We start from the raw sequence: 25007 nt of genomic DNA, 5'->3' as shown, positions 1-25007 counted from the left end.
CTAAGCTGGAAAGAGAACATATCATCCATTGTATTTTCCACCTCCATATTCATTTTGGGCAGAAACAAGATTTTAGCCCATGAACTGAAATTTTCCTAACATGTTACCAGCAAACAGATAATTACAGCTTCAAACATACATTCCTTCCTGCTACCACACCAGAAGATTTCTGAGTGTAAGATCTCTACGTCAGCCTGTCTTTCCACACATGCCTTCACCACGCACTGTTTCCACTGGAATCAACGTGCTGAAGCAGCAGTGGGATCCACCCAGTCACTTGCAGTCTCTGTAAACATGGAAAATCATTTTCTACAATGACAAAGCTAATCTCAGCAATCATGAGCTTGCACCGCTTGCCAAGCCCTCTCACCAAGCCATTTCCCCCAGAAAACAGTATCCTTTTACACTTCACTGCAAGGTGAATTTTGCTGAAAGTAAATCTCCAGTTATTTCCGAGCCAACTACTACAAAACAACAGACTGGATTTGGACAAAACTACCAATGGGCACTGACACAATTCTTCCCCTAAAACAACTACAGATAATTCCATTTACATCCACAGGGCTCTGTTAAGAATAAGCAACTACCTGTAAAACCACTTTTGAAATGAAAACTCATCTATTGCTATACACAGACCCAGTAAAATATACAGCCGCACCTAGAGGCCTGTATTTTTTAGCTCTTGAAAAGGAACATAGAGACTGTCAGTAATATGATTTCTGTATTTTAAAAATCTGATTTACCAGTACAGTAATACCACGTGATCACTGCTCTACCAGGCACAACAATTATTTTTAACACATGTCCAATTTTCCCCTTCTACTCTCCACTTTCCTGAAAACAAAAGACACTGAAGTCTAAAAGCACATACCCAACAGTAATCCTGACAGTACTCTGTATTCTGGAAGGTAAAAACATCACAGGATCTTGCTGGCAAAAAGGATATGCCAATGAGAATGGGGGGAGAGGACAGAAGGAAACCGTGTTTGCTCACTCTATGGCGCAATTTTGCAAGTTTTGGTTTTTAAGAACTAGTTAATAACACCAAGGGAAAGAACTGGTGGCCTCCAGTTTGAACATTAGTAGGTATTTTTTAAATTGCAAAAGAGCGTCATATAAAGCAAGAAACACCACTTACCTGTCCCACCCCCACTCTCACAGCCTGGTCAGCTCCATGTTTCAGCCAGATTTCCTGGGGGCTATGACATCTCAAGACTAGAACAGGCTGGACCCCAAGGAGTAAGAGCATATTGGGAGGGGCTGAAATTGGAAAAAAATGTTATGTATCTCTTTCGTATCTCACGTACAGAGAATCACAAAGCCTGTAACTGAGCAGGTTTCCACAGCAGTTGATTCTGCAGGCTGGAAATCCTGGTATCATGGGTTTACTCTCCATCATGGAACAACAGTGTCTAGTTTAGAGAGATGCTGACATGCTCAATTAAAATGACAGGTCTTATGAAATTAAATCACAAATTTAACCACCTCCATTTCTCAGGAGAGCCCCTCAGAGTAAGTATTTTTATAAAGACCATGGGAAAGCTAACCTTAATGAGAGGAGGGAGGGATACAGCTCATAACCCTAAGTGCCAAAGGAGACCTGGTCACTATTTCTGGTTTTACCACAGAAGGGCAACAGTTATGTACCTACCACAGAAAGGAAAATCACGGAAGCTGCTATCTGCCATGACTACAGAATTTATGTCTTTTAAAACTCAGCCAAAATCTAAGAAAGCCACAACTCTTAAGAATCAGCATATTCTCATTTACAGAATTCACCAGTTACAACTGAAAGACACCTTAAATGTCAGTGCGGTTTCACAACCCTAAATGGCCTATCACCTAACTTGTCAAAAAGCATTTGCACAGAGTCTTACACAAACTTCTAGTCACTTTCTGGAACTCAAGTATGGCTGAGTTAACTGAGATGAGGGGTCTGCAAAGTGCCACTGTGGTGGCACACACAGCCTGACATGGAAAGGTCTCTTTAGGGCTTTTTTTTTTGCCATGGTGGAGGTAAGCTTTTCTTTTCCTTTCTTTCAGAGCCAGTGAGAGAAAAGAACAGGAGAAAGAAAAGAACAGTTGTACAACAACTCAGTTGTACACACAACAGCTGCAGTATGTCAGACTATCAGCTGCTCAGGGCGTTTACTTTTATTCAGAGAAGTAAACTTCCCCCAAAACAAATTCTGTCATATCCTCACTGGTCCAGGAGAGACAACCTAAAGTCATCAGCAGAAACATTAACAACCAGTATTATGCATCAACTAAGAACCTGAGACTCATCCACAGCTCCTAATAAACTACAGTGAAGCATCCCAGAGACTGTTCAACTAATAATGACTTATAAAAGAAGCTGCTTAAGTACACTCGTGAGGTAAGTGAGCACCAACATGTTTTAAGATCTAAAACACTGAATGCCAGAAACTCCAGAGAATTTTACATCTTTCTTGAAGTAACACACCCCTAAGTTATTGTGATACAACCAGATACAGAAATGCATGCTAAACCACACACAAATGGAATAAAGAACTTAGGACTTAGTAATAGAAGTGAAGTCAACAAATGTTGTCTCTTAATTTTGTTCTCAGAGCATTAAGTATTTTGCTTAAAGAAATGAGAAGGAACAGTATTGTATATTTTATACACAGACTGTAGGAACAGAGGGGTGAAATGAAACTTGAGGGGGCAGAGATTACACAGAAGTGTAACCTGACATATTCCTCTATAAATAAAGGAATAAATAAATGTCAGGCAAGTGGGTTTAAACCTTCGTTTAAACACTGCGAGAACTTGAAAAAAATCAATCAATCAATCCTTTTACTCTGTTAGAAATGCAATGGACATACAATTCATGATAGCCTCTTTTAATTCCCTCAAAACCAAAAACTGATCAACAGCATCAAATGATTTCCAACAGATTATAAGCTCAGGGAGTTCCCCTTCAGTGCTATGCAGCTGTACTGTGAAAGTACTAGGAAATGCAATATAGCATAGGATGTATTTTCTTTCTTGTGTGCTACTACTCTTGTCTCCTCGAAGCGGCAGAAAACACCTGAACAACTTGGTTTTTATCTCTTTGAAACACAACATTAATTCTTCTGGCTCCCACACACATGGAATACAATTTATTCTCAACCACAGACAACAGCAACTGAAGTGAAGATAAGGTTCAGAAATCTGCTCTCACAAAACAAATTAAACCCAGATCTGAACCTCTATTTCAAGTGCAAACTGCAACTAACATTTTCGGCAGCCACACATTTTGATACTCTTACCCAAATTAACCCCACATGGATTAACCTAACACAGGTTGTAAGAGACAGAAAAAAGGAAACTCATCAGCCACTAGTCCTCAATCAAGTCATCTTGGGATGTCTGCCAAAAACACCCATAATTATTTTGCAAGATCACATCCCCTTTGTCCTTGCCCAGTTTCCTTTTCAAAGTTCAAAACCCCTCTTAGAATCAGCCACTTACACCAAAACTTCTGAAAAATTCTCCCCCACCTCCTCCCCTCAAGCCAGAATGTATCACCCTCAGAAATTTGCTTCTATCAATCCTCGCACAGAGGACAAGACATTTTGGAGACACTAGCCATACTGGGTACTCAGTACAGACTCCTTAAGTGAATCTTTTTTTGCATCCTCTCAAAGTCAGGTTTGTAAGGTTCTTCAAACTGGCAACTCCAAAATTACTAAGGCCTTCTGACTCTTTCAGACAAGTAACTGTGACTTTGTTTATCAAGGACACATATACCGACATGAATAGCTTGGTTCACCTGAGGGGGCCTAGTACTATTGAATCATGGAATCATCGAGGTTGGGAGACTTATAAGATCATCAAGCCAAGCTGTCTACCCAGCACTACACCCCATGACCCAGTAACAGACCTGGATCTTAAAACACCTCCAGGGATGGTGACTCCACCACATCCCTGGGCAACCTATTCCAATGCCTGACCACAGTAACAGTGAAAATACCTTTTTCTTACATCTACTCCGAATCTCCCCTGTTGCAACTTAAAACCATTTCCTCTAGTCCTGTCACTGAAGGCACAGCAGAAGACACCCCAGGTGTTCCACCAGGCCTCCAGTTGCTGCTCCAATGCTTGATTCCCAGGTCCACAAGGCACATGCCTCAGGAGCTAGGCCTGGGTGATGTCTTGCACACCTGGCTGCTTAAGCACTCCACGTGAGGACATGACAGATTAAATTTCCAAGGGAGTAGATTAAATAATGTCAGGATTCTGAAAACTGAGTGTGGTGGCCAAAAAATTCTGAGGCCTAGTCTGGACAATGATTTACTGTGTGAGCTTGCAAAAGGAATTTTCACACTCCTTTGCTGTATTTTCAATGAAATTATACAGGGAGCACCCTGAGAGTCAAACTGAAGATAAATATGATTAAGGTAATCCGTAACATCTAGCACTCAGTTCATTTCTCCAGATCACACAGCCCCAACGAAGACAGTGGCTATTCATTAATTAAACACTAGGAGAATTAAGACAATGATAATTAACTTCTACAAACCAAAATACACGTGGCTGTAACACTTTGCTGCGTTAGCTGAAAGCATTAGGAAGCTCTCCTTCCAGAAATGTGCCACCTATTTCTTACACTGTTCAGTTAGTTCATGGGTTGGAGCACAAGACAAGACATTTGGTAAGATATCTAAAGCACTGCATCATGTCTTTACATTTGCAGCAAGACATACTTCATGAAAAACTGGGAATTCCAAGCAGCATTATTTAGGGATAAACTGAGAAAGCATTCAAGCACCTAAGGCAGTGTTATGGTCTTAACCTGTACTTCCAAACAACTAATTAAATTTACTTCAAAATTAGAAACAGTCACATCCTGGTAGGAGATTATAATGTGAAACTTAGGCAAAGTAGCTTGATTCTTTTTTCATGGCAACATGATAAAAAGTATCCTTAAATCTAGTGACTAAAAAGTCCCACCATCCAAAAAAACCCAACAAACCTCAAAACTCCTAATAAAATCAATGCTTCAAAATGCGAACACTACTGTTCATTCCAAACCTCATTCAAGATTCTACACGTGTTTACTCCATTTAAATGAGTTACAGAGAATCTAGTCCAAAATCAGAAATTTAAGAACATATATCTGTCAGCTCAGTACTCAAATCCAAGCCCTTGCTCTCATACTCCACAGTCACTTTCAGAATCACATAAGTGAAGGTTCCAGAGAAGTACCTTGATCTTTCCAAGAAAAATTATCCAACTTTCTCTGCCCAAGCACAAATAAGACACTGAAATTCTGAGACTCACCTGTAACATACCAACTATTTCCACTTTATTAAAAAAGATGAAAGAATGAAGTGTTGATAGCATATTTTCCTCAAAAACTGAGGGAGTGGGTAGAACCATATCTTGAATGTACTGTACTCTGTATGTCTGATGTATTTTTTGCTTCAGCTCTGGATCAGATATAGGTATCACCTCTTTAAATTTTGCTGTTTTAGTCAGAAATTCCCTGTGTTTCCGTGACTGTGATAAAGACGGATCATATTCTAGGCATCCAATTACGTCCATTATACATTCCTCGGAAAACATGACTTCAAAAAGTGCAGTTCTGTTCAAAAGGAAAATTCCCTTGATAATTTCATATAAGTGGTGTAGTCCTTCAATGTTCTCCAAGTCTTCGCACACATGAAAAATTTCTAAGAGCTTCTTAATATAACCCTCGTTTTCCAGCGCTAGTGCGAGTTTTTCCCGACGCAATGGGGAAGGCAGTGAAGATGCCACGAGTTCTGCAATTTCTTCTAGTCGACTCAACTCACAAGATGGCAATTCTAGCCCTGGTGATGACATATCATCGAAACGTTCTTCCTCAGATTCGTCCACAAGGTCCTGAGTGATGTCGACAGAAGGGTCTTTGCCTTGAACCTACAAAATAACACGTGTCAGAAAAGTGGAGTTTAATTTTACTGCTACTTGAAGGCTTTTATAAAAATGCCATTTCGAATGTCACAGACTTTTTCTCTGTATGGGCAAAACAGAGGTGCAAAGCTAAATTTGACATTGGGTACAGCTGGTTTGGAAAATAAAGAGATAATGAAGAGATTTCTTCAGACAGGAGATAAAATTTCACAAAATTCTTCTTACATTAGACATTTGTTTTCTATAAAAGAAGGAAGAATAAAAAAATAATCTATATTTTTCTGAGGACTTCAAATAAAAACAGAAATTCATAACTACTAATATGTACGACTACTGAACTAGGCTATTTGTTTCCACCTCTATGGTCTGCAGATTTTCAAATGCAAACCACTATTACATTATTGCAGTGACAGCTTTAAACATTTATCTATAGGCTATTAACTGCTCTTGATGCTTTTCAAAGCTGCTGCTACCTCAAACAGAGGAGAGAGGCCAGTCTTGCTAATCTAATTGTTGGTTTTGGTTCTGGAGAACTGCAAGTCAAAATCTGTTACAGTGTGCTTTCGAAATACTCAACAGAGACACAGAATCTCCCCCTAAGAACAGAAAAGCTCAAACCAACGTTGACAAAAGAGTAGTGGAAAACTGACTGTCAGGGAAATGAGGCACAGAACCTGCCAAGATCTCTCTAGAGATATAAGGAAACTGCAGAAAGTATGAATTAGTGAAAAAGACAGGTGCTTGGGCACCAAAGTGTTTCAGCTTTAATGACATCTTAATTTTAGCATCTGCTTCCAGTCTGATGTGTCAAATTCAGAGAGGCACTGCTGTGCAGAACAGTAGAAGGTACTGTTCTTTTTAGTCTTGAAAATCAGCATAAAACCCCAGGAGAAATAATACTTCATTTATAATGAACAGCAAGCCTATACTTAGATTAAAATCCAGAATGCTTTTTAAAACCACATATTGCTCTGCTTATACACCAGTAACCACTTTCAGCATAAAAGGTATAGAAGTTTCCCTTTTAGAAGAAGTTTTAATGACAGAGGAAGCTTAAGAGCTATAAAGTACACTAGACACAACTACAATAGCATAGCCTCAAAACAGGATGTAAAGACACTGTTTTCCTACAAAAATACTAGATCTTTACACGAGGGTGAGGAAACCTGCCTTCTTATCTGGGTGTTCCCAAGAACAGAACTTCCCCTTTTCCCCATTTTGTTTCTGTCCCCAACTTTAAGTCCATTGACTGCTAAGGTTCCTGTAATGTTTCTGTACCTATTTACATAAGTGATAAACTGCTGAAAAGACTCATTCCTAAAAAAAAGCAATAATCTATACACATGCAATTTTAAAACCAGATTTCTTTTGCTTTAGTTCTGAAATCAGTGAGAACAAACTCCAAAAAGACAGAGTGGAGAGAGCCAGATGTTTGCTAAGAACAGAAAGAGCACATAGAGATTCAGGCTCGAAAAATCCCACATTATGTAGCATAGAAACTAAGGAAAGTTGTAATGCTTGGAATTGAAGACAAAAACCCAAAGGAGAACTGACAAAGTGAACTAACCTCAGTGAAAATACTGACTAAACTCTTCTGGGTATTGGTCAATAGTTAACACTTGACCACGTTATCCACAAACAATACTGACTCAGTGACGACAGTGGTAAAACACATGTTAAAATATATACATGCTATACACAAATGGTTTAATTTCTTAGAACTGTAAGAGTTATGGGTCAGAGCTATCTCCTACTTCAACTACCAGATCAATCTTTCATAGCCTGACAGTCCACAGAAGTATACTGTCACATTTACATGGAAAAAGGTTCTGAGAGAAGCTAAATATTCTCCTCACCTGAAACGGAAGAATAAGAAATGTAGAAAGAGAAATGCAAATAAGATATGGTTTTATTAGGTAAACTATATACACAAAAATATGGTATATTCGATAAGAAATACATTGCAGGATTCACTAAGAGCTCACATATGTTCTTCTCTCAACAAAAAAAACCTTTAATCTTTCCCCTTCTAGCCAACCTGGAAAAAGTTAAACATTAATTGTTATGAAACTCTGAGCACTCATGTTGAGCACTAATAGAACTCCTTGGGTGATAATAGAACTAAAAAGTTAGTTCAAAGCAAAAAGAACTGAAAATGTTCTAAAAAATAACCAAAACATATATTAAGTTTGTATTAAATTTCTGGAGGAAGGAGGAAGTTTTCAAATTCAAAAATGAAAAATTTGGGAGAAGTGGCTAAAACGATAATTTTTACTTTCTATCTACAGTGTTCAGATTGACCTCTTAGAACAGCCTAAAAATTTTGAACACAAACATTAAGATCAATTAGGTTGTCTCAATCTTACATTTATCAGACTTACCTGACATATTTTTTCCCATATTTCATCACATCCTGCTTTTTCTTGAAAGCTAAGTGCCAAATCATAATTTTCAGCTTCAGACCACACAATCAAGGTATCCTTTAAAGAGAGGAAGAGTATTTTCAGGCAATGTATTTCAGATTTTACAAACCTATACAGTATTTAAAGAGTAAAATCTGCAAATAAAACCAGCATGATGCCTAATTATGACAGGACAGTATTGCAATACAAGTGTAATAATCATATTTTGTTAGATTTTTATATGTTCTGAGATTCTTAGGATTACAATAATTTCAGAGCAGATCAGATCAATAAAGTTCCAGAAAGACACCGAAAGTTTCAGTTCTTATTTCAGGTGACTACAATACTGTAAATCTGACAGGCTGATGTAGAATACACACTTCTATCTCAATGCATCCTCTGATAAAATACAGTAACAAAAGCAACAGGTTTTGTGGAGTTTTATGTTTGGGGGTTTTTTTAGATGTTTCAATTGGACTACATAAAAACACACTTCTGTAGCATCGGTTACAATATTTTTCTTTATTTTTCCATGTTTTATAGGCCTCAGAAGACACTGTGCTAATGCACAGAACAGCTGCTCAAAAAGCAGCCCCAAGATGGCTCAAACTCTAAAGAACAGAAACCTGAACACGCACACAGTGGCTAACAGCACACACACCTATCACACCGAACCACTCACCTGACTTTTACTTACTCCAAACTACAATTCTGGAAGGAAGTTTTGCCCTAGTTTTCTAGAAATGAGTTAAATCCATGCTTAGCTATGCTTACTACCCAAACACTTTAGCTCTCATTTGCTCACTAGGATAGCACATGAGTTCATCAGAACCCTCACACTGCATGCAGAACCAGTATCTGGAACTGGGAGCTGAACCTGCAAACTGCAATATGACAGACTGATAGTTGATGCAGTAGCTTACAGAAGGTCTGATAAAAGCTCTTAGAATAAAAAAAAAAGGAAAAAAATTGGGCTTATTTACACATACTGAATCAAGTTTCATTTTAAGACTTTTTCCTTCTTATAACAGCCAAAATATAGCCACAGTAAATACACAGAGCTCCAGGAAACCATAATATTTCAGCCAAGTGCTAAACCATGCATTTACTCATTTGGAACAAGAGATGTGAGAATTCTACTTGGATTTCAACGGGAACATAAAATACAGAATTTTTGCTTCATTAAGTATAGGTTTTGCTTATGGTGATTATTCCTAAAGAACTTAATTTAAAATACTTGCAAAATCACTATAAGTTGCCAGGCAGTTATGAAGTCTAATACAGTTTATTAATCAGGCTTAATTTGCTTCAAATATTAAAATGAACACTGAGGATAAAGAGAAATCTTACATTTAGATTTCAATATGCACTTACTAGGAAACTCCTTGAACTAAACTATAACCCAAAGAGCACCATCAGCTACCTCCATTAGGGCTGTCAAGCAATACAATACAATCAATTTGCCATTACCAGCAGCTCTAATGCTTCAGAGGCACTAATGGCTTTACCTTGTAAATGGCAAATAGTTTACCTTTTCCTTTTCCAAAGGGTTGAGGAAGAGGTGGTACACAGAAGAAAGGGATTTAGGAAGACCACCTCCAAAATACAAAAGGAAGAAAAAACCCATAATTAATATTGATTCCCTACAAGACAGGTCATGGTGCAAATACTCTGGTAATAACAGATTGACAGCACCTAGTACTGCTGACTCTGATAGAGAAAGGGAAATAACACTTTACAAAAATCTAGAGATGAAAGGTCAAAAAAAACCCAATTTGTTTTGTCTACCATCTTTAAAAATAGTATGCACCTTACTGCAGTATCCATCATATGTATCGGGTTCAAATTCTAATACATTCATCAATGCAATTAGTATTTACTCTGCAGTAATTTTCAAGGCCACTCCCTCATTAGCTTCACACTGAGTAGCGTGAAAAAAACCCCAATGCGAAATTTTAAGTAGACCTTAGCAGAACTTCCAACATTTCCATCTAATTACATCTCCATTTAAATGGACAGTGATTAGATTTCTAAGCAAACCATTTTCAGAAGATCAATGTATTTTCTTCCTTATTAAGAACACAACTGACAACTGGGGAAATGACTAAAGAACACAAAAAAGGACAGTGTCATTTACATTAACTGCTTAAGTTCAATAAACAGTAGCTGTAAATCTGTGAATAAAATCCAGCACTGGACCAAGACAGGTCTGCCTGTTTTCTTCTTCTGGGGAGAGGATGAAGAGATCAAGGCAGGCAGAGAAAAATGAAAGTAAAGGCAAGAAGTTAAAACCTGCTTTTAAAAACTACAGTCACAGATGTGTATTTGGCCACAGTATAGTAACTGTTCTTGTTAAACAAGATCATCTATTGTTAGATATGCAAGTTCACACCACTACACACTCTGATTTTTAGAAATTATTTCTTCTTCGGGAAATGAAACAAAAAAACTGCTCAAAGAAATTATCTGAGCAGCAGAACAATAATCTTCCAGTTTGGTTTATTAATGTTAGAAAAGTGGTTTCCTATTACCAATTAGGAACTAACAATTGCAAATTATTACTTATCTGTTGTCTTATCACACAAGGGTTTCATATTATAGATTATTATTAGTTCCTCAACAGAAATCCATCAAGTGCTACTCTCTGGAACTTTAGGAAGAGCATTTGTTTGTACATTATTTCTTGCCTCAAAGGGCTTTTACAAAGTGCACATGAAGCAGTACAAAGCTTATAATCAAAAAGAAGAGCAGCACAAGACATATGTAGAAAGAAGTGACTGAAAGAAATTCTAGATGTAGCTAAAGATTGTAAAAAAAAGCATGAGTAACATAGTCTAGTTTCTGCATGCTTTATTTAATGGAATATTTCTATGTGTTTGCTCTGAAATCTCCTCAGTGTAATCTGAATCCACTAACTATTCTGGGTCTCTCAGCTATAGAATTTGTCGCTTCTAATGTCAAACATTATTACTCCTTGTGACTCCAAAAAGCAACTGGAATTTTCTAAGAATGCCTCCTCCATCCCAAGAGAAAACAGGAGTGTGAATAAAGATGCTTAGCAATCGTAGCTATTGGCTAGAGAGGGAAGGAGGTGAGTCTTGCACATTACACCTCATGAGTATAAAATCTTCTATCTCAAATGATCCATAAAAGCAGTTCTGGCTCAGTTTGATCAAAAACGTCCTTTTTTTGGGTTACATACAAAATGTTAGCCTCGACAAGGAACTGGGATGATTAGCACATCTAAAATTTGTTCTTAGCTACCTCACTGTTAAACACAGCTAAAATGTGAAACTGCATTATTGAATCACAGCTGCATTGTGTGAAATGTCATAAACACAGACAAATGTTTTAACATTGAAGGTTTTTATTTTGAATGCTCTGTGAGAATCCCAGCATTCCAGCTCCCCACATTCCTCAAATTGCATCAGTCCTTGGCAAGATCTTTTTAAAATAGGATGATAATCAGGAGCTATTTATGCAGAGTTCATGATCTTACTCCAAGCTTGAAAATCATTTGCTGCTTCACAAAAAATATTTTGACAGTAGTGCCAGTTGGATGTGTCATCACTACCTTAGTCCATACAGAACTCGCTGTGTCCCTGAGACCCTTTATGTAAATTTGTCTTCTTTCATATTAGTGTTCATTATGACTGCACAGATAAAATCAAGAATTTTTAATTGCAACCAAAAGGTCTAAGCATGGCCTCTTTCAAGGAGACCTATGCACTTAACATACCCAGGGAGAGGTAACCATCATTTCTGCAGGGTAACTTTTTACACTGATCCTTGTTAAGGATACAGGCAGAGGCCAAAGCTCAGGATACAAGTGGGGATTTCTGTGCTGCTTGTTGCACTGGTGGCTGCATCAAGCTCACATGAAATTCTGCTTAGTTAGAGATCTTCAAGGAAGCATTGCTGTGTGCTACAGTTTTGAGACTTCATGCCTAAGAAACTAACCTTCCAAAAGACTGCAATAGTTTAAGAGGAAGCAGTGGCAACTGGACTTGGATGGCCAGGGCTTAGGAGCTACCATATGACTTCTCATATTTTGAAATTATTGCCAAAAGGCTTATTTTCCTTAAGAGTAAAAAGTTGCTGAATACATACTACCAGTCTTAAGTTCTCACTGTAACACTCATCAGAAGTCACACTTTTATTAGACATTAAATCAGTTTTATTTGACAATTAGAAAGCTGATCAGCAGGTGTGTTGCACTCACACAATTGCCAAAGCAAGCCCTGGGACTTCTTAATGAAGAATTTCAGAGCAACTAGTACTCAGGATTTGCTTCTGCTGCAAAACTAAGATTTCTTCCTTGATGTGATAGAACCAACAAAACTGTTACTGTCTGACACCATCCTCTCACTGCTGGTCATGTCCAGGTAGAGTAACAGTCTTCTCTGCAGCTCCAAAACATTCTCTTGGCATCCCTATGAGATTTAGGCTTCTCTCAAGAAGTAGCGACTCCCTAAACTAGATAGGTCTTTCATAAATTCTTGCTTTCAGTTTAAAGAGCATATCAATTGCTTCCTATTAGCCCTCAAATGATTAAGGCCTGTGATACTTTCCTGGCCCACACTGAAAGTTCAACACATCAAGGTTGTTTCTCCCACCTTGGACAGCCTGACTACTAATTCCTTATCTAAGCCCTCATATTGTTTACAGTCACAGATACTTCCCTGGACATGCCAAGGCACCTTGTAGCATCCTGCTATCTAAATATTTACAGTCAAAAGTAGTTCCATAAGCAGGTATTTCTTTATGAAATAAACTACTGGCATTACCCAGTATTTTTAAGTCAAATACATGGTTTTAGTGGTAGGTTGTGGCAAAATCTTCAGGCTAAAAAATGCACCCAAGTAACGTAATACCAAGTTTCAATTCTGCATTTGGTTTTGTGCATTTGTTCACAGAGAACCCGGCTGTGCTAACAATTCATCCCACACTCAGTCTTCTGACAGAATGTGTTCTATTAGCTTCCATGAAGGCTCAACAATCCTACATGACTTTTCAGCTAGCGATTTCATAGCTGAATTCCCATGAATCACAAGGAACAAAATCAGTTTATTAGACCTATAACAGAACCTCGACTCCCTGGCCTAATGACCATACCCAGCAACAGCAGAAAAATCACATTACACAGGAAAACAGACATGAAGAAACAAGTGATCATTTAAAACAGATAAACTTTCCCTTGTTTCTCCCCTCACCCCACCAAGCCACAAGCTTTTTCTTGCTATCTTAGCTACAACAGGCACAAATTTTATTGAAACAGTTTCACTGTTGCCTCACTTGTCATGACAGCAAAGGTAGGAAATTCATCTTCCCTGAGCCTTTTCAAAACTTAGTTTTGTTATCAGCAAGTCTGCTCTCCTTCATTCAAGGGTGGCCACCTTCAAGCTATATAGCTAGGAGACAGTGCTCTGGATGAGTTTAATCTGAGTATTCTTGTGAGGAACAGAGAGAGACTGCAAAAGCGAAGGACAGGAGACACTGAAGCTCCCAGTGCAGAGGCAAGACTCTAGCTGGAAGCTGTAACCAGCTCAAGTCTTCCTTGTTTCAGGCACATTGGGTTACAGAATGTACATGGATGTATCTAAAAGTTGGTAACACAAGTCTACACTGTTCTATTGCTAAAGCACTGCCAAAATATATTGAAAACTATATATCCCAGTCCACAGCTGTATCAGGTTTCTCCCGAGATCAACGTTATGCATATAGTTTAAGGTTGTATAGGAAGAGGTGTGTTTCCTAAAATACTACTGCAATCATTTATTTTCTGAATAAGGATAACGTGTTTAATTAAGAACAGCATCTCTGTCATTAGCATTCCAAAATTTTAATGCCTTAAAAGACCCACCACAATTAAAATATTTTCTATCTTTACTAGCACATTAAGAAAACAACCAACAACAGAAGAAGAAAACTAAATATTCTGTGCTACTACTTACCTAAAATTAAATCTAGTACATTCCATGGCAGTGTTATAGGACCATTACTGTAACATTTTAAAATGAGAATACCAACAACACTTAACATATAGATGTAAGCAACAGCACAAGTCAGGCATCCGAGTGCCTGTACTGATGCACATTCTGCCTTTTCTGAAGAAGTTTCTGTCCTTTTTGAGCCACAGGACATTAGATTCTCAAGCTGTTTTCTTTCTAGCTTGTTTTCCTCATATGAATTCCTTTCTTCTAGTTCTAGTGTAAGTAATGATGAGTTTGCCAGAAGTACATGTTCAGAGCGGCCAAAACCTTCCACTGGTATCAATTCTATGATGCAGAATCAGATAAACAAATCTTTTCTTTTGAGAACAGCAGAAAATAACACATCACTGCGACAGAAAGACTAATCTAACTTAGCTGACTAGTGAAAAGGTAGTTAAAAGACTATGTGTTTCATGCTTTTAGGAATTATTTCAAACCTCCAGACAGCAGCCAAGTCTGGGAAGAACAGGAACTAGACTGTGCAAGCTGAAGTACCTCAGAGCTGACCATAAAGGGCAGTCACTGCTTTCAGTCCTGAACACTGAGAAATATAAAGCAGACAATTGGACAAAACTACACCAGTAGCTCAAGTTCACAGGGTATAGCTTTTGTTGGGGTTTTTGGTCGGTTTTGGGTTGGGTTTTTTTGGGGTTTTTTTGTGGTTTTGTTTTGTTTGGGTTGGGGCTTTTCCCTGTTTCCCTATATGTTTTACACACTAAGAGAAGAGAGGATGTAAGGCTAACTTGTACTCAGGTCTTTGGGCTATTCTTTTGATAAATAATTATCCAAGCTGTGCAGAGATTAAAACACACATACATATACCATGAGATTGCATCATTTGTGGTATCAGTTAGTAATGAGACCACGTTTCACACTGGCACTAACAGTGCACCATACGTAGAAGGTCCTTTCACCAGTGGAAGAAGTTCATCATCGACCACAAAGGTATCTACAGGCTTGTTGAAGGACCCAAAGCAACTGGCACAGCAAGAGCTTATGTATCACGCATGATCTCTCCCTCCTTCCAGCCATGAATTATTTCTGTTGGTCCAATAAAAATTGTTTCTTCTTACAAGCCTCATGTGAGCTTAGACAAAAGTAAGAACTCATCCACTTGTTCCATGAGATATCTGAAGTGCTCACAAGCCACATGCTCAGTACCTCACAGGACAAACGGACATGCTGCTGCGTATCCCGGCACAATGGAATGGAAGTTCATCCTCACAATAACACTCTGAGATAAAAGCCTTGTGAGACCAAAACACTAGAAAGATAACTTTCAAGTTTTAAGCCTTTCTAGGAGATTTTCTTGAAACGTCATGACAGCAAGTGACAACTGCTGGCATACTCAAAAGTAAGTCTTCTATCTCAGGCTGCAATGTCACTAGCACGGGAGCTGAGGTGACCTAAGTGGCCTTGTGCAGTCAAAAAGAAAGATCTCACCCACTCTTCCATCTCACAGTTCCACAAATGGACCTTGTGTGAGGAGTCCTGAAACTTCTGCTAACACAGGAGTTTTGAAGAGGGATTTGGAGTACCGTGTTGATTTCCTTGCGGTTTAGGCAGTTTAGAGTTATATGAGCAGAGCTGGAAAGAAACAACTCTTCTTTTCAGCTGCTAAGCTCCAAGCTTAGCTCATACAGAATCAATTTTAAATTCTGAATTTGCCTTTTACTAAGGGAAACAGTAAGCAGGCCTCATGTGAAACGTAACATGCTACAAAGCAGATTAAATACACACACCGAGAAAGATTTGGTATTTCTAAGGCTCAAAGTGGAGCCATACATTCAACCTGCACTAGAGACCACTTTGCTTAAATAATATGAACAATCCACCCACAAATATAAATTTCTGTCTGTGCAGCATTTGAAAGCTTTAAGGACAGCACACTTCCCTCTCCAGCACAGCGACAGGACAGATTCATGTTTGGTATTCTGATTTCTCTCACCATGTTTGACAATGGCAGCACTGATCTGTGCAGTGCAGATTACAATACACATCTGACCCAGAGCAGCAAATGCTGTTACACTGAGAGGCATGTTTAGTGCTTTGCACCAATCTTACAATTTTATGCCTACTTGAAGCTGGTTTCATGTCTGATCTGGCATAAACCCTAGTGATACAAAGCTCAGCCCTCAACGCTCTTTGAGCAGATTTAAGCCAGCAAAGCAAGTTTGCACTAGATCAGCACTTTATGCCACAGAGCTGTGAAATATTCAGTGTCATTTTAGGAGTACTAAACCTCAAGTTACTGTATTACAGAACCATGACCTCAAGATAGTCAGGATTACAGCTAAGGCTTAGTTTGCTTAGCATTTTTGCTGGTCTTGTCCTTTCTTACTCCCTGGAATTGATTCTCCACACTGATACTGGCTTTATCAGTTGTTCAGTGAGGAGTATTTATATGGTGCATGATGAATTATATCAGGAGACAGATACAGGTTAGACTTTTCAAGGAAGGGTATTTTTAACCCATACTGGTTCTTCCCATTCAGTTCAACATACAACCCCACAAACAGCTGCAGCCACACAACCACTGGGACTGCTTGTGAGCAAAACTGTGTCTATGCCTGTAACAAATTCTAAAAGCTGAAGACTGAAGAGTGTTTTAATACAGGAACTGTACCTGACAGGATTTTAGCAAGTCTGAGCAGATCAGACAGGCACCAAAATACAATCTGGTTCAGCATTTCTAAACCTCTAAGGGTAATTCTGAGCATCCCTGAAGTAAGAATGGCAAACAATATACAAGACCTACAGTTCACTTCTCGCCCATCTCAGTAGCATTGTTTAGAAGCTCACAGTGTAGGTTTAAATAATTGAAGCAAGGTGCAAACTAAAGGTGAGAAGCTGCTTTTATGTATACAGAATGCTCTGAAGCAGTAGTAACCCACATCCACCTCCCAAAGAGAAGACAAAGGATAACATGCAAATAGTTTTAAAGCCTTCTAATCTTCTCTTGAATATAAATAGACTCAAAGTTGCAGTACCTGAAGTATAAAGAAGAAAAACCCCAAATTATATTAAGTTTCAGATACTATAACCCTCAGGAACCTCAGCCACTTTGTGATTTTCATAGCTATGTTTTGCCTGTTTCTCCCAAAGCAATTTTTTATGTCAAACAGTGCAAATGATCTATTTAACTTCACAAAAAAATGCAGAGAAATAACACATGAATCATGAAATGCACAAAACCAGTGAAATCCTCTTTGCGTCTTATTTTTGGTACAAGAACATAGACTATAATCTTCAATACAGGCAAAAAATTACAGTACCACTACATTATTGGTTGTATTGTTAAAGAACCTGCCTTTAAACATGAGAAAAAGAAAATTATGGTTACCTGTTGCTTCTGGTACGCAGTGTTCGGATTAATTTTGGACTCCAAAAGAAGAGAGCCTAGAAAAAAAAAGTTCCACTTATTTACATGTGTACTAAAATTTTAATCTCCACATGAATTTTCTGATCACTCTTTCTTCAAGCAGCTCTTAACACCTTTCTTCCCAATAATAAGCCTGTTAACCCCTATTCTTGAGCTTTATATTTCATTCTTCCCTCAAAGACATCCTCCCTCACATAGCACAGAACAATTAAGAGTGCCCCAAGGACTGAATTTTAAACTTCTTTCTCATTCTGAGTAATGACTTTTCCATGGAAAGTTTTTCAGAGATGATAAAGTCTGCAAAAAAATCAGCACACGGAAAGCATCACAACCGCATTTGTAGATTACCTATGGTTGTTTCACGTGAAATTTGCTAACCATGTGGTATTTGTTCTTAAAAGTTTAGCTAAAACACTTGTTCTCCTAGGAAGCATATCTAGAAACAGTGGGAACTGCCTCAAACCAGGTGCAGGACCTTGAACTTGGGTATTGCTGAACCTCATGAGGTTCACACAGACTTCCTTCTTGAGCTTGTCCAGGTCCCTCTGGATGACATCCCCTTCCTTGGGCATGTCAACTGCACCACTTCAGCTTGGTGCCACCTGCAAATCTGCTCAGGATGCACTCCATCCCACTGTCTACAACCCTGATGAAGATGTTAGCTTGGGGGAGGTGAGGGAAGAGACTGAAGAACCAGATCACAGAATTTCACTTGCTGACGAGTGGTGTATCATTAAAGAATTACATAAATATCAGAACATTTTGCTGTCTGAATTTTGAAGCTTTATCAAAGACTTTGATACTCATTAGCTTACTATGTATGGGATAATCAGATACAATTATTCCTTTTTAAAATTAACTTACCTTCTTGTTCCTAATTTCTAAGTCTGCTGTCCCACAAGAAGGAGCCTTCACTAACAAAGCTGGCTTGACACGCTATCCCCTGTTTCAACTGCTCTTGCAGTAAGAGTTGTTTACAAACTCAGACACAAGCCAACTACAAAACTGAAACAAATATTCCTCAAGGGAAAACAAGACACAAGGAAAAAGCTCTCTCATCTCAAACCCAAATACACCACCCTTTCTTTTTTTGAAAGTTTTTCCAGTTTTCTAACCTGAATCAGGTCTGTCACCAAAGCTTATGTGTTAAGTGTAACAGCGTAACTAACAAAAAAATAATCACAAACCACAGAGCAGGACAGAGGAGGAAAACATCAGAGATGAGCTTTACTGATGAATCCAACACACTGTTCATACTTAGACCATAGTCTCGATCTTTAAATTTTGGGTTTGCCTAATGGACATCGAAACCCAGCATTCCGTTTCCGTTATGATCACTGGCTACAGACAGTATTTCACTTCAGTCTTACTTTCAAAGCCCCAGCTTCCACTACATCAAGTGTTAGAACATTATTTTGTGCTATTAACTTGGTTGACTAACTTCTATAAAGTCTTTACTGTCTGGAAATATTTAATACCAGCATGCACGAATTAGGATCTTCTAAGAATCAAAAGTAATCAATAATTTCAACTTTAAATTTCAACTGCTGAACACACATGGAAATCCTTAAATTAGCAGAATATCACACAACTTGTATGCCATGTGTGAACAAATACTATTTTTAAAACAAACTGAAAACAATTGCATGCAGACATTTCATCTTTCAGGCTAGAAGCAGACACTAGAGAATAACTTCTTTACTAGACTTACCACAAAAGAACATTTCTTCTCTACTAAACCTGATGCTAGCAGGAAAGACGAATCAAGCCTTATAAGGCTTGACTTGCTTCTCATTGCCACAATTCAACTTAGTTCTCAGTATTCCAAACAATAACTAGAAAAATATTAATCTAGAGATACAAACATGCTGAAGTGCAAACTGTGCTCTATAACTAGTAACTGCCCCAAGTCCATCCTTCTGGAGAATACAATGCTCCATTTATCAATATGTTCCCCAAAAGGGTTCAATGACTCAAAATCTAGTTAGTTCAGCGAGTTTATTTTCATAGAGTAAGTTTTAGAGGATCAGGCCCCTTCATGGTATGGGGGAGCCCTAGGTCTCTGTTACTTGTGTCTGGACAGCAGGCAGCAGTAGCAGATGTTCTGTAACACAAATGTGTTCTCTAGAATAAAACTACACAAACCTAACACACCACAAAGTTCTTCTCCATTCAAAGTCATTATCAGTATTGATTCCTAAATACAGTTTGAGATGCTTTGAGACTCTTGCACTTTTCATAAGCAATTCCCTTCCATGTAGGTATTTTTCTGTTGGAACTATCCTAGGATATGTTAAGACTATCCAGTCTATTTTACAAAAATTTCATCTTCATTGACCCATGACTCTATTCAAAGTTAGGTAAGACCTGAAAAGTCACCTTAATACAAGCACTGGTTTTAATAAATGCTCCTAAATTATGCATATCTAGCTATTTCTTAAATTAAGCCTTGAATTCGTAAAAGTAACTGCAAACCATTGGGGTCAGAAAGTAACATCTGAAACCACCTGTAAGTAAGAAAAGGGATTTGCAGAATTCATTTATCTGCCACTGCAATGCAATGGAGCACAGATGGGCTTGTGTTAGTGTAAAACCAGCACATGTGCTGCAGAAGGAATGTGTGGATAGGGGAGGTTTGCTTAACAGCGATTACTTACAGACATGCAATGCTATTTTCACTTATATTTAGAGAGCACCAAATACTCCAGGCCTTAAACAACGTATCTGCAGACTTGTTTACACACATGCATATGGAGGAGATCAGCTGATACAGAATACTTGCTCCTCTCCCATCAAACTGTTATGTGGCTTCTTCCTCCACAGCAGAAACAATAGTGCTGCTCATTACCCCTCACCAGTTTGAACATGTTTAAATCTAAATGAAAATTTCAATTCAAGAAAGTTTTTTCCAAGATGCACACAGAGGTTAAAGTTCTGCAATCAGTTCTGCTGCTACCAAATCACAGAATCTAATCCACAGAAACTCAGGACAAACCGAGATCCAAGAATGTGCTCTACATTTGCAAGAGACTATCTAACATTTCTGAAGGGTCAAAGTGAAAAGGGGAGAAACAGGAGAAAAGAAACAAAAAAACCCCAAACCACTAAATCCTCACCCGTATTTATTTGTCATTTTGACCTAAGGTATGTATATAACCACAAAATTTTCTGTGTTGCTTTCCTAAAAATAGGTAAATAAAATTAATCCCTTGAGTTTGAGCAAGGTAAAACAAACTTAAGCCAAACTTTGCCTCAGCCTTCTGCCAGTACTACAGGCTTACTGATATGTACACTAAAGAAAGAGCAAGGACAGGTGCCTGCCCCGAGGGAGAGGTCGTTAACATAGAGACTTCAGAATCAGCAAAGTAGAACTTCTGAATGAAAATGATGAGATAGTTCCTAACAAGACAGCTGGCAAGTATGGCCTCCAATAGAGGCATTCACTTTGGCTTGTCAAAAAGTTTAATTAAAACTTACTATGCCTGTATCTAAAGTTTTAAGCCTTTAAATTAATCAAAATTAGTTGAACAGAAAAGTCCATTTTAGAGGTCACTTCAGTCATCTGGGCTCAGAACACAAAAAAAAAAAAAAAAAAATCTGAAACCATGCAGTAAAACCCAAGACATTTTAAAAATAAGGTAGGCCACAGTAGCCTAAAATACTGTATGATATACAGGTAAGAAATCAAAGGCCTCTGATCACACACACAAATTCACATGGAAGGTGATAACTTGTTCAAAAAGATTCCACCACTGCTCTACTGCAATTCAAGTAAAATACACTACAACTAGGAATCACAGAGAATGTTTTCAAGCTTTTAAGGAAAAAAGTTAACAGTTATTAAAGTGTAAAAAAAATTACAATTTTCAGTTTCAAAATATACTATACCTGATCTGAAAGCAGTTCATGGTATTTCTGTACTATAACTGATTACTCTAAATTGCCTGCAATGACCCTTACAATTTAGTGACAGGAAACATAAGACATCTCAGATAGCAACACAAAACACTCATCTGCTCTAAATTCTTTTTTTTTCAAGATGGTGTTAAAACAGACACCAACACCAGTAAAAAAACCACTCCTACAGATAAAAATCAGTTCTTATTCCTCCAGTTCCAGGTAACAGCTTACCTTGGAGTTGGCACACTGACTGTATTTCCCTTATCTGAACACTCCGGCAGTGCTATAAAATCTCCACCACTTCTAAACAGCCTACTACACCAAGACACAGCTGCAAAACCAAAAGACAACGATGTGCTAAGCCCACACGGTCAGCCAAACAAACCTCTGGCAATTCTGCTGTGCTCTGAGCACAACCGAACTGGCCCTTTAACAGGAGCGGGAATTTCCCAGACACAGCAGGAACTACAGCTCACATCCCCCTCGACCTCCCCTACTCAGGAAACGGAGCCTTCACCTTCAGGCAGATCCCGAAGTTTTCCGCAGCTTCCTGGAGCAAGTCAGCATGAACATGCCAGTATGCACAGGATGAATCTCAGCTCAAAGGCTAGGCAAAGCTAGTTTAGAAATGCAGGAAGGAAAAAGTTTCATTGTGGAAAGAGGAGGAGCTGACAACGAAAGACAATACAGGAACGCAATGGAAACATGGAGGCAAACGGTGGATAGGTCAGGTTCCTACTGCCGGTATGTCTTGGATGACTAGGAAAAAGGTTAAAAAAAAAAAAAAAAAATCACAGTCACCTACTTCGTTTAGTTAGAACAGCATGCAAGGGAACACAAATTGCACAGTATCTAAAACACATGCCTGGCATTACCTTTTTCCAAACCATTTGCTCACATATAAAAATTACTGTATTTGTCTTCAAAATCAGCTCACAAACAACAGACACTGGGAGTAAACAAAACACAAATCAAATTTTATGAGGTGTTTACAGAGGCAAGTTAGAAAAACTGCCTATTAATAGAATGCACATCTACCCAGGACTGACACTACCTACTATATTAAGAACTGAAGCTGTGTGCATTATCCAATACTGTGAAGTACATGTGCTGTCTGAGGTCTAACGTGCGTACCCTACCAAATACACAGCTGTGCACTGGGTGCAATTAGCAAGTTTAAGGCAGTTCTGCTTTGATTAGAGTATCTAAGCGATGCAACACAAAGCAATGACTTCACTTTTATTTGGGGATCACTTATACCAATTTGCACTTTCCTTCTTACAGATGTTCATTGACAAGAAATAAGTTGGCAACAACAGTCCCATTCAGGTTCTAATCAGTCTACAGCTTACATATTTCACTGAAAGTCAATAAAGGGATTTCAGTTTGAATGGGCTATTTCTTTCCAAGCAGGTTATGAACTGCAGTTGTTTTGCTTTCTTTTCTAAAAAGAATTTTAAAAAAAATAAAAAATAAAAAATAAATCAGGAAATTGTTACTGTGTAGGAGTCATGACAATTTCTAAACATGACCCCATCAGCCATGTAGGCAGCAAGGACAGTATCTATAACAAAACACACTGTAAAAATTAGTAGAAAAAATTTGTGATAACCTTTTTAATTCCCTCCCTCGTACTGAAATCATACTAAGTCTATTTCTGGTTTGAATGTTTTCTCTAACACTAGAGTTGCTCAAACTTTAAGTTCATCTGCCTGACTGTAAAACAAATAAAATGAAGTATTAGCTTAACTTTTTAGAGAATAATCAAGAAACTACAAGACCCTGTGACTTGGGTTTATCAGCTCAGTTATCAAAATCCTGCTAAGGTGACTGATTCCTCCGTATCAGTTTATGCTCTCTGCTGTAGAGATTATTGTAGAGTTTGTCAGAACCCTCTCAAATAGTAAGAATTAATGGTTCTCAAGTTGCTTTTCATCCCAGTTCCTACAATGAAAAAGCCAAACAAATAAAATTACAAGGTCTGTTGGCAGTCACAAGGTACAACTAGATCTACAAGTCACTAAATGCAGTAGCTACGCACTTAATGTAGCCTTCAATAGCAAAATGGTACAAGCATGATACTGCAAAGTACACTTTTTAAACTCTACTCTGACCACAGCAGGCATGAACTCACTCAACCAATAATCGAGACTAGCCCGAACATGTAGCTACAGGGCTAGATACTACACTACTCCACTTCTACTATTGTCCTATGTGGCCAGAAAATGTGAGGGAATTTATTTACAGGAAACGCTAGAACTGCTAAAGGCCTGAGAACTACCACCCCATTTGAAAAACGCTGTTCTGTCCATTGTATTTGTCTTCACTGCTGTACCAACTGTACTTTGGTAACTGTTGATAGCTTTGAGAACGTCTTACATAATTCTAAAAGCCATCAAAGAAAAGGGTGGGACGGAGAAAGGTGTTAGCCACTCAACAACCTTTTAAAAGTGTGCCCTAAAACCCATGATCTGAGTTTTGAACAACCTTCAGGAGGGGATTGTTTCCAGAAACATCCATGAAAGGATACATCACAATGGTCAGTTTTGAAACTGGAGTACACTGGGCATCTAGTGACAGATCACTAGATACCCAAACCCACACAGAATTTACAACAAGATCTGAATGTATTTTGCATTCAGCATGAACCAAGTGCCTGCTATGCTTGACTTGATAGCCATCTTCTAGTTCTTTCCCGTGGCCTACCTAACACCAACGAACCCTGGTTAGTGCCTAGTGGTTCTCAGGAATTACATCTGAATTATGCAGCAAAACATTAAGGCAACACACACAAAGCTACACCCAGTTCCTTTTCTGGGCACGACGAGGAAAGCCTTTGCTTCAGCCACACACACTTACCATCACTCTCTGCCCTGACTAGCAGGGACATGCCCTTGAGCCTCTCCACGTAGCAAGAGGACACATGCCCTGTGCCTCGATCATCCCACTGGCGATCCTCGTTTAGCGTGTAAACCTTCACCCTCCGCCGGGTGTCAGTCATCCTGCCGCCTGCCACTCCGCAGCCACCGCTCTGGCTCGCAATCGCTGGGGGAGCAGAAGGCTGGTCGGGGGCTAGGCCCCCCTCAGAGGAGGGGCGCGGGAGAGAAGGTAGCAGCCCCACACGGGCACGCCAAGCAACGTCTTCTTAGCTCTCTTCAGTGCCCCAACGGGATCCTCATTATCGAGGGGAACAGAGGGTTGGGGGTCGCGGGGGAACAAGGACAGAGGCGAAGGCGTGAAAGGGGAGCTGCTCCTCCAGGCACGGTCAGGCGCTGCACAAAAGGCGAGTAAGCCTACGCAGGGGAGAGCCGCAGAGAGGAGCGAGGCTGTGTGCGGGGCGAAGGGCAGGCGGGAGAGGCGGCGAAGCAGCGATCCCGGAGGAGCGGTGGATCCGCGGCGGACAGTGACCGGCGGCGGCGGCCCCGG

General features: G+C 39.0%; 1 protein-coding gene across 2 annotated transcripts in view; it reads right to left on the bottom strand.

Annotated features, from left to right (window-relative positions):
* The window catches only part of SMEK1 (SMEK homolog 1, suppressor of mek1 (Dictyostelium)), a 41674-nt gene extending 17092 nt beyond the window's left edge, over positions 1-24582 (bottom strand). For both annotated transcript variants that reach the window (XM_009074762.1, XM_009074764.1), the window contains exons 1-4: positions 24441-24582; positions 17643-17698; positions 8286-8384; positions 5293-5910 (exon numbers count right to left, since the gene is read on the bottom strand). In XM_009074762.1, the coding sequence (XP_009073010.1) occupies positions 5293-5910; positions 8286-8384; positions 17643-17698; positions 24441-24582 (915 nt within the window). The remainder of the gene's footprint in view (positions 1-5292; positions 5911-8285; positions 8385-17642; positions 17699-24440) is intronic.
* Between the last annotated feature and the right edge of the window lie 425 nt (positions 24583-25007).

The sequence above is a fragment of the Acanthisitta chloris genome, unplaced genomic scaffold, assembly GCF_000695815.1.
Source record: "Acanthisitta chloris isolate BGI_N310 unplaced genomic scaffold, ASM69581v1 Scaffold7605, whole genome shotgun sequence".
Classification (NCBI taxonomy): Eukaryota; Metazoa; Chordata; class Aves; order Passeriformes; family Acanthisittidae; genus Acanthisitta; species Acanthisitta chloris.
This window is presented reverse-complemented; position numbering and strand designations above follow the sequence as displayed.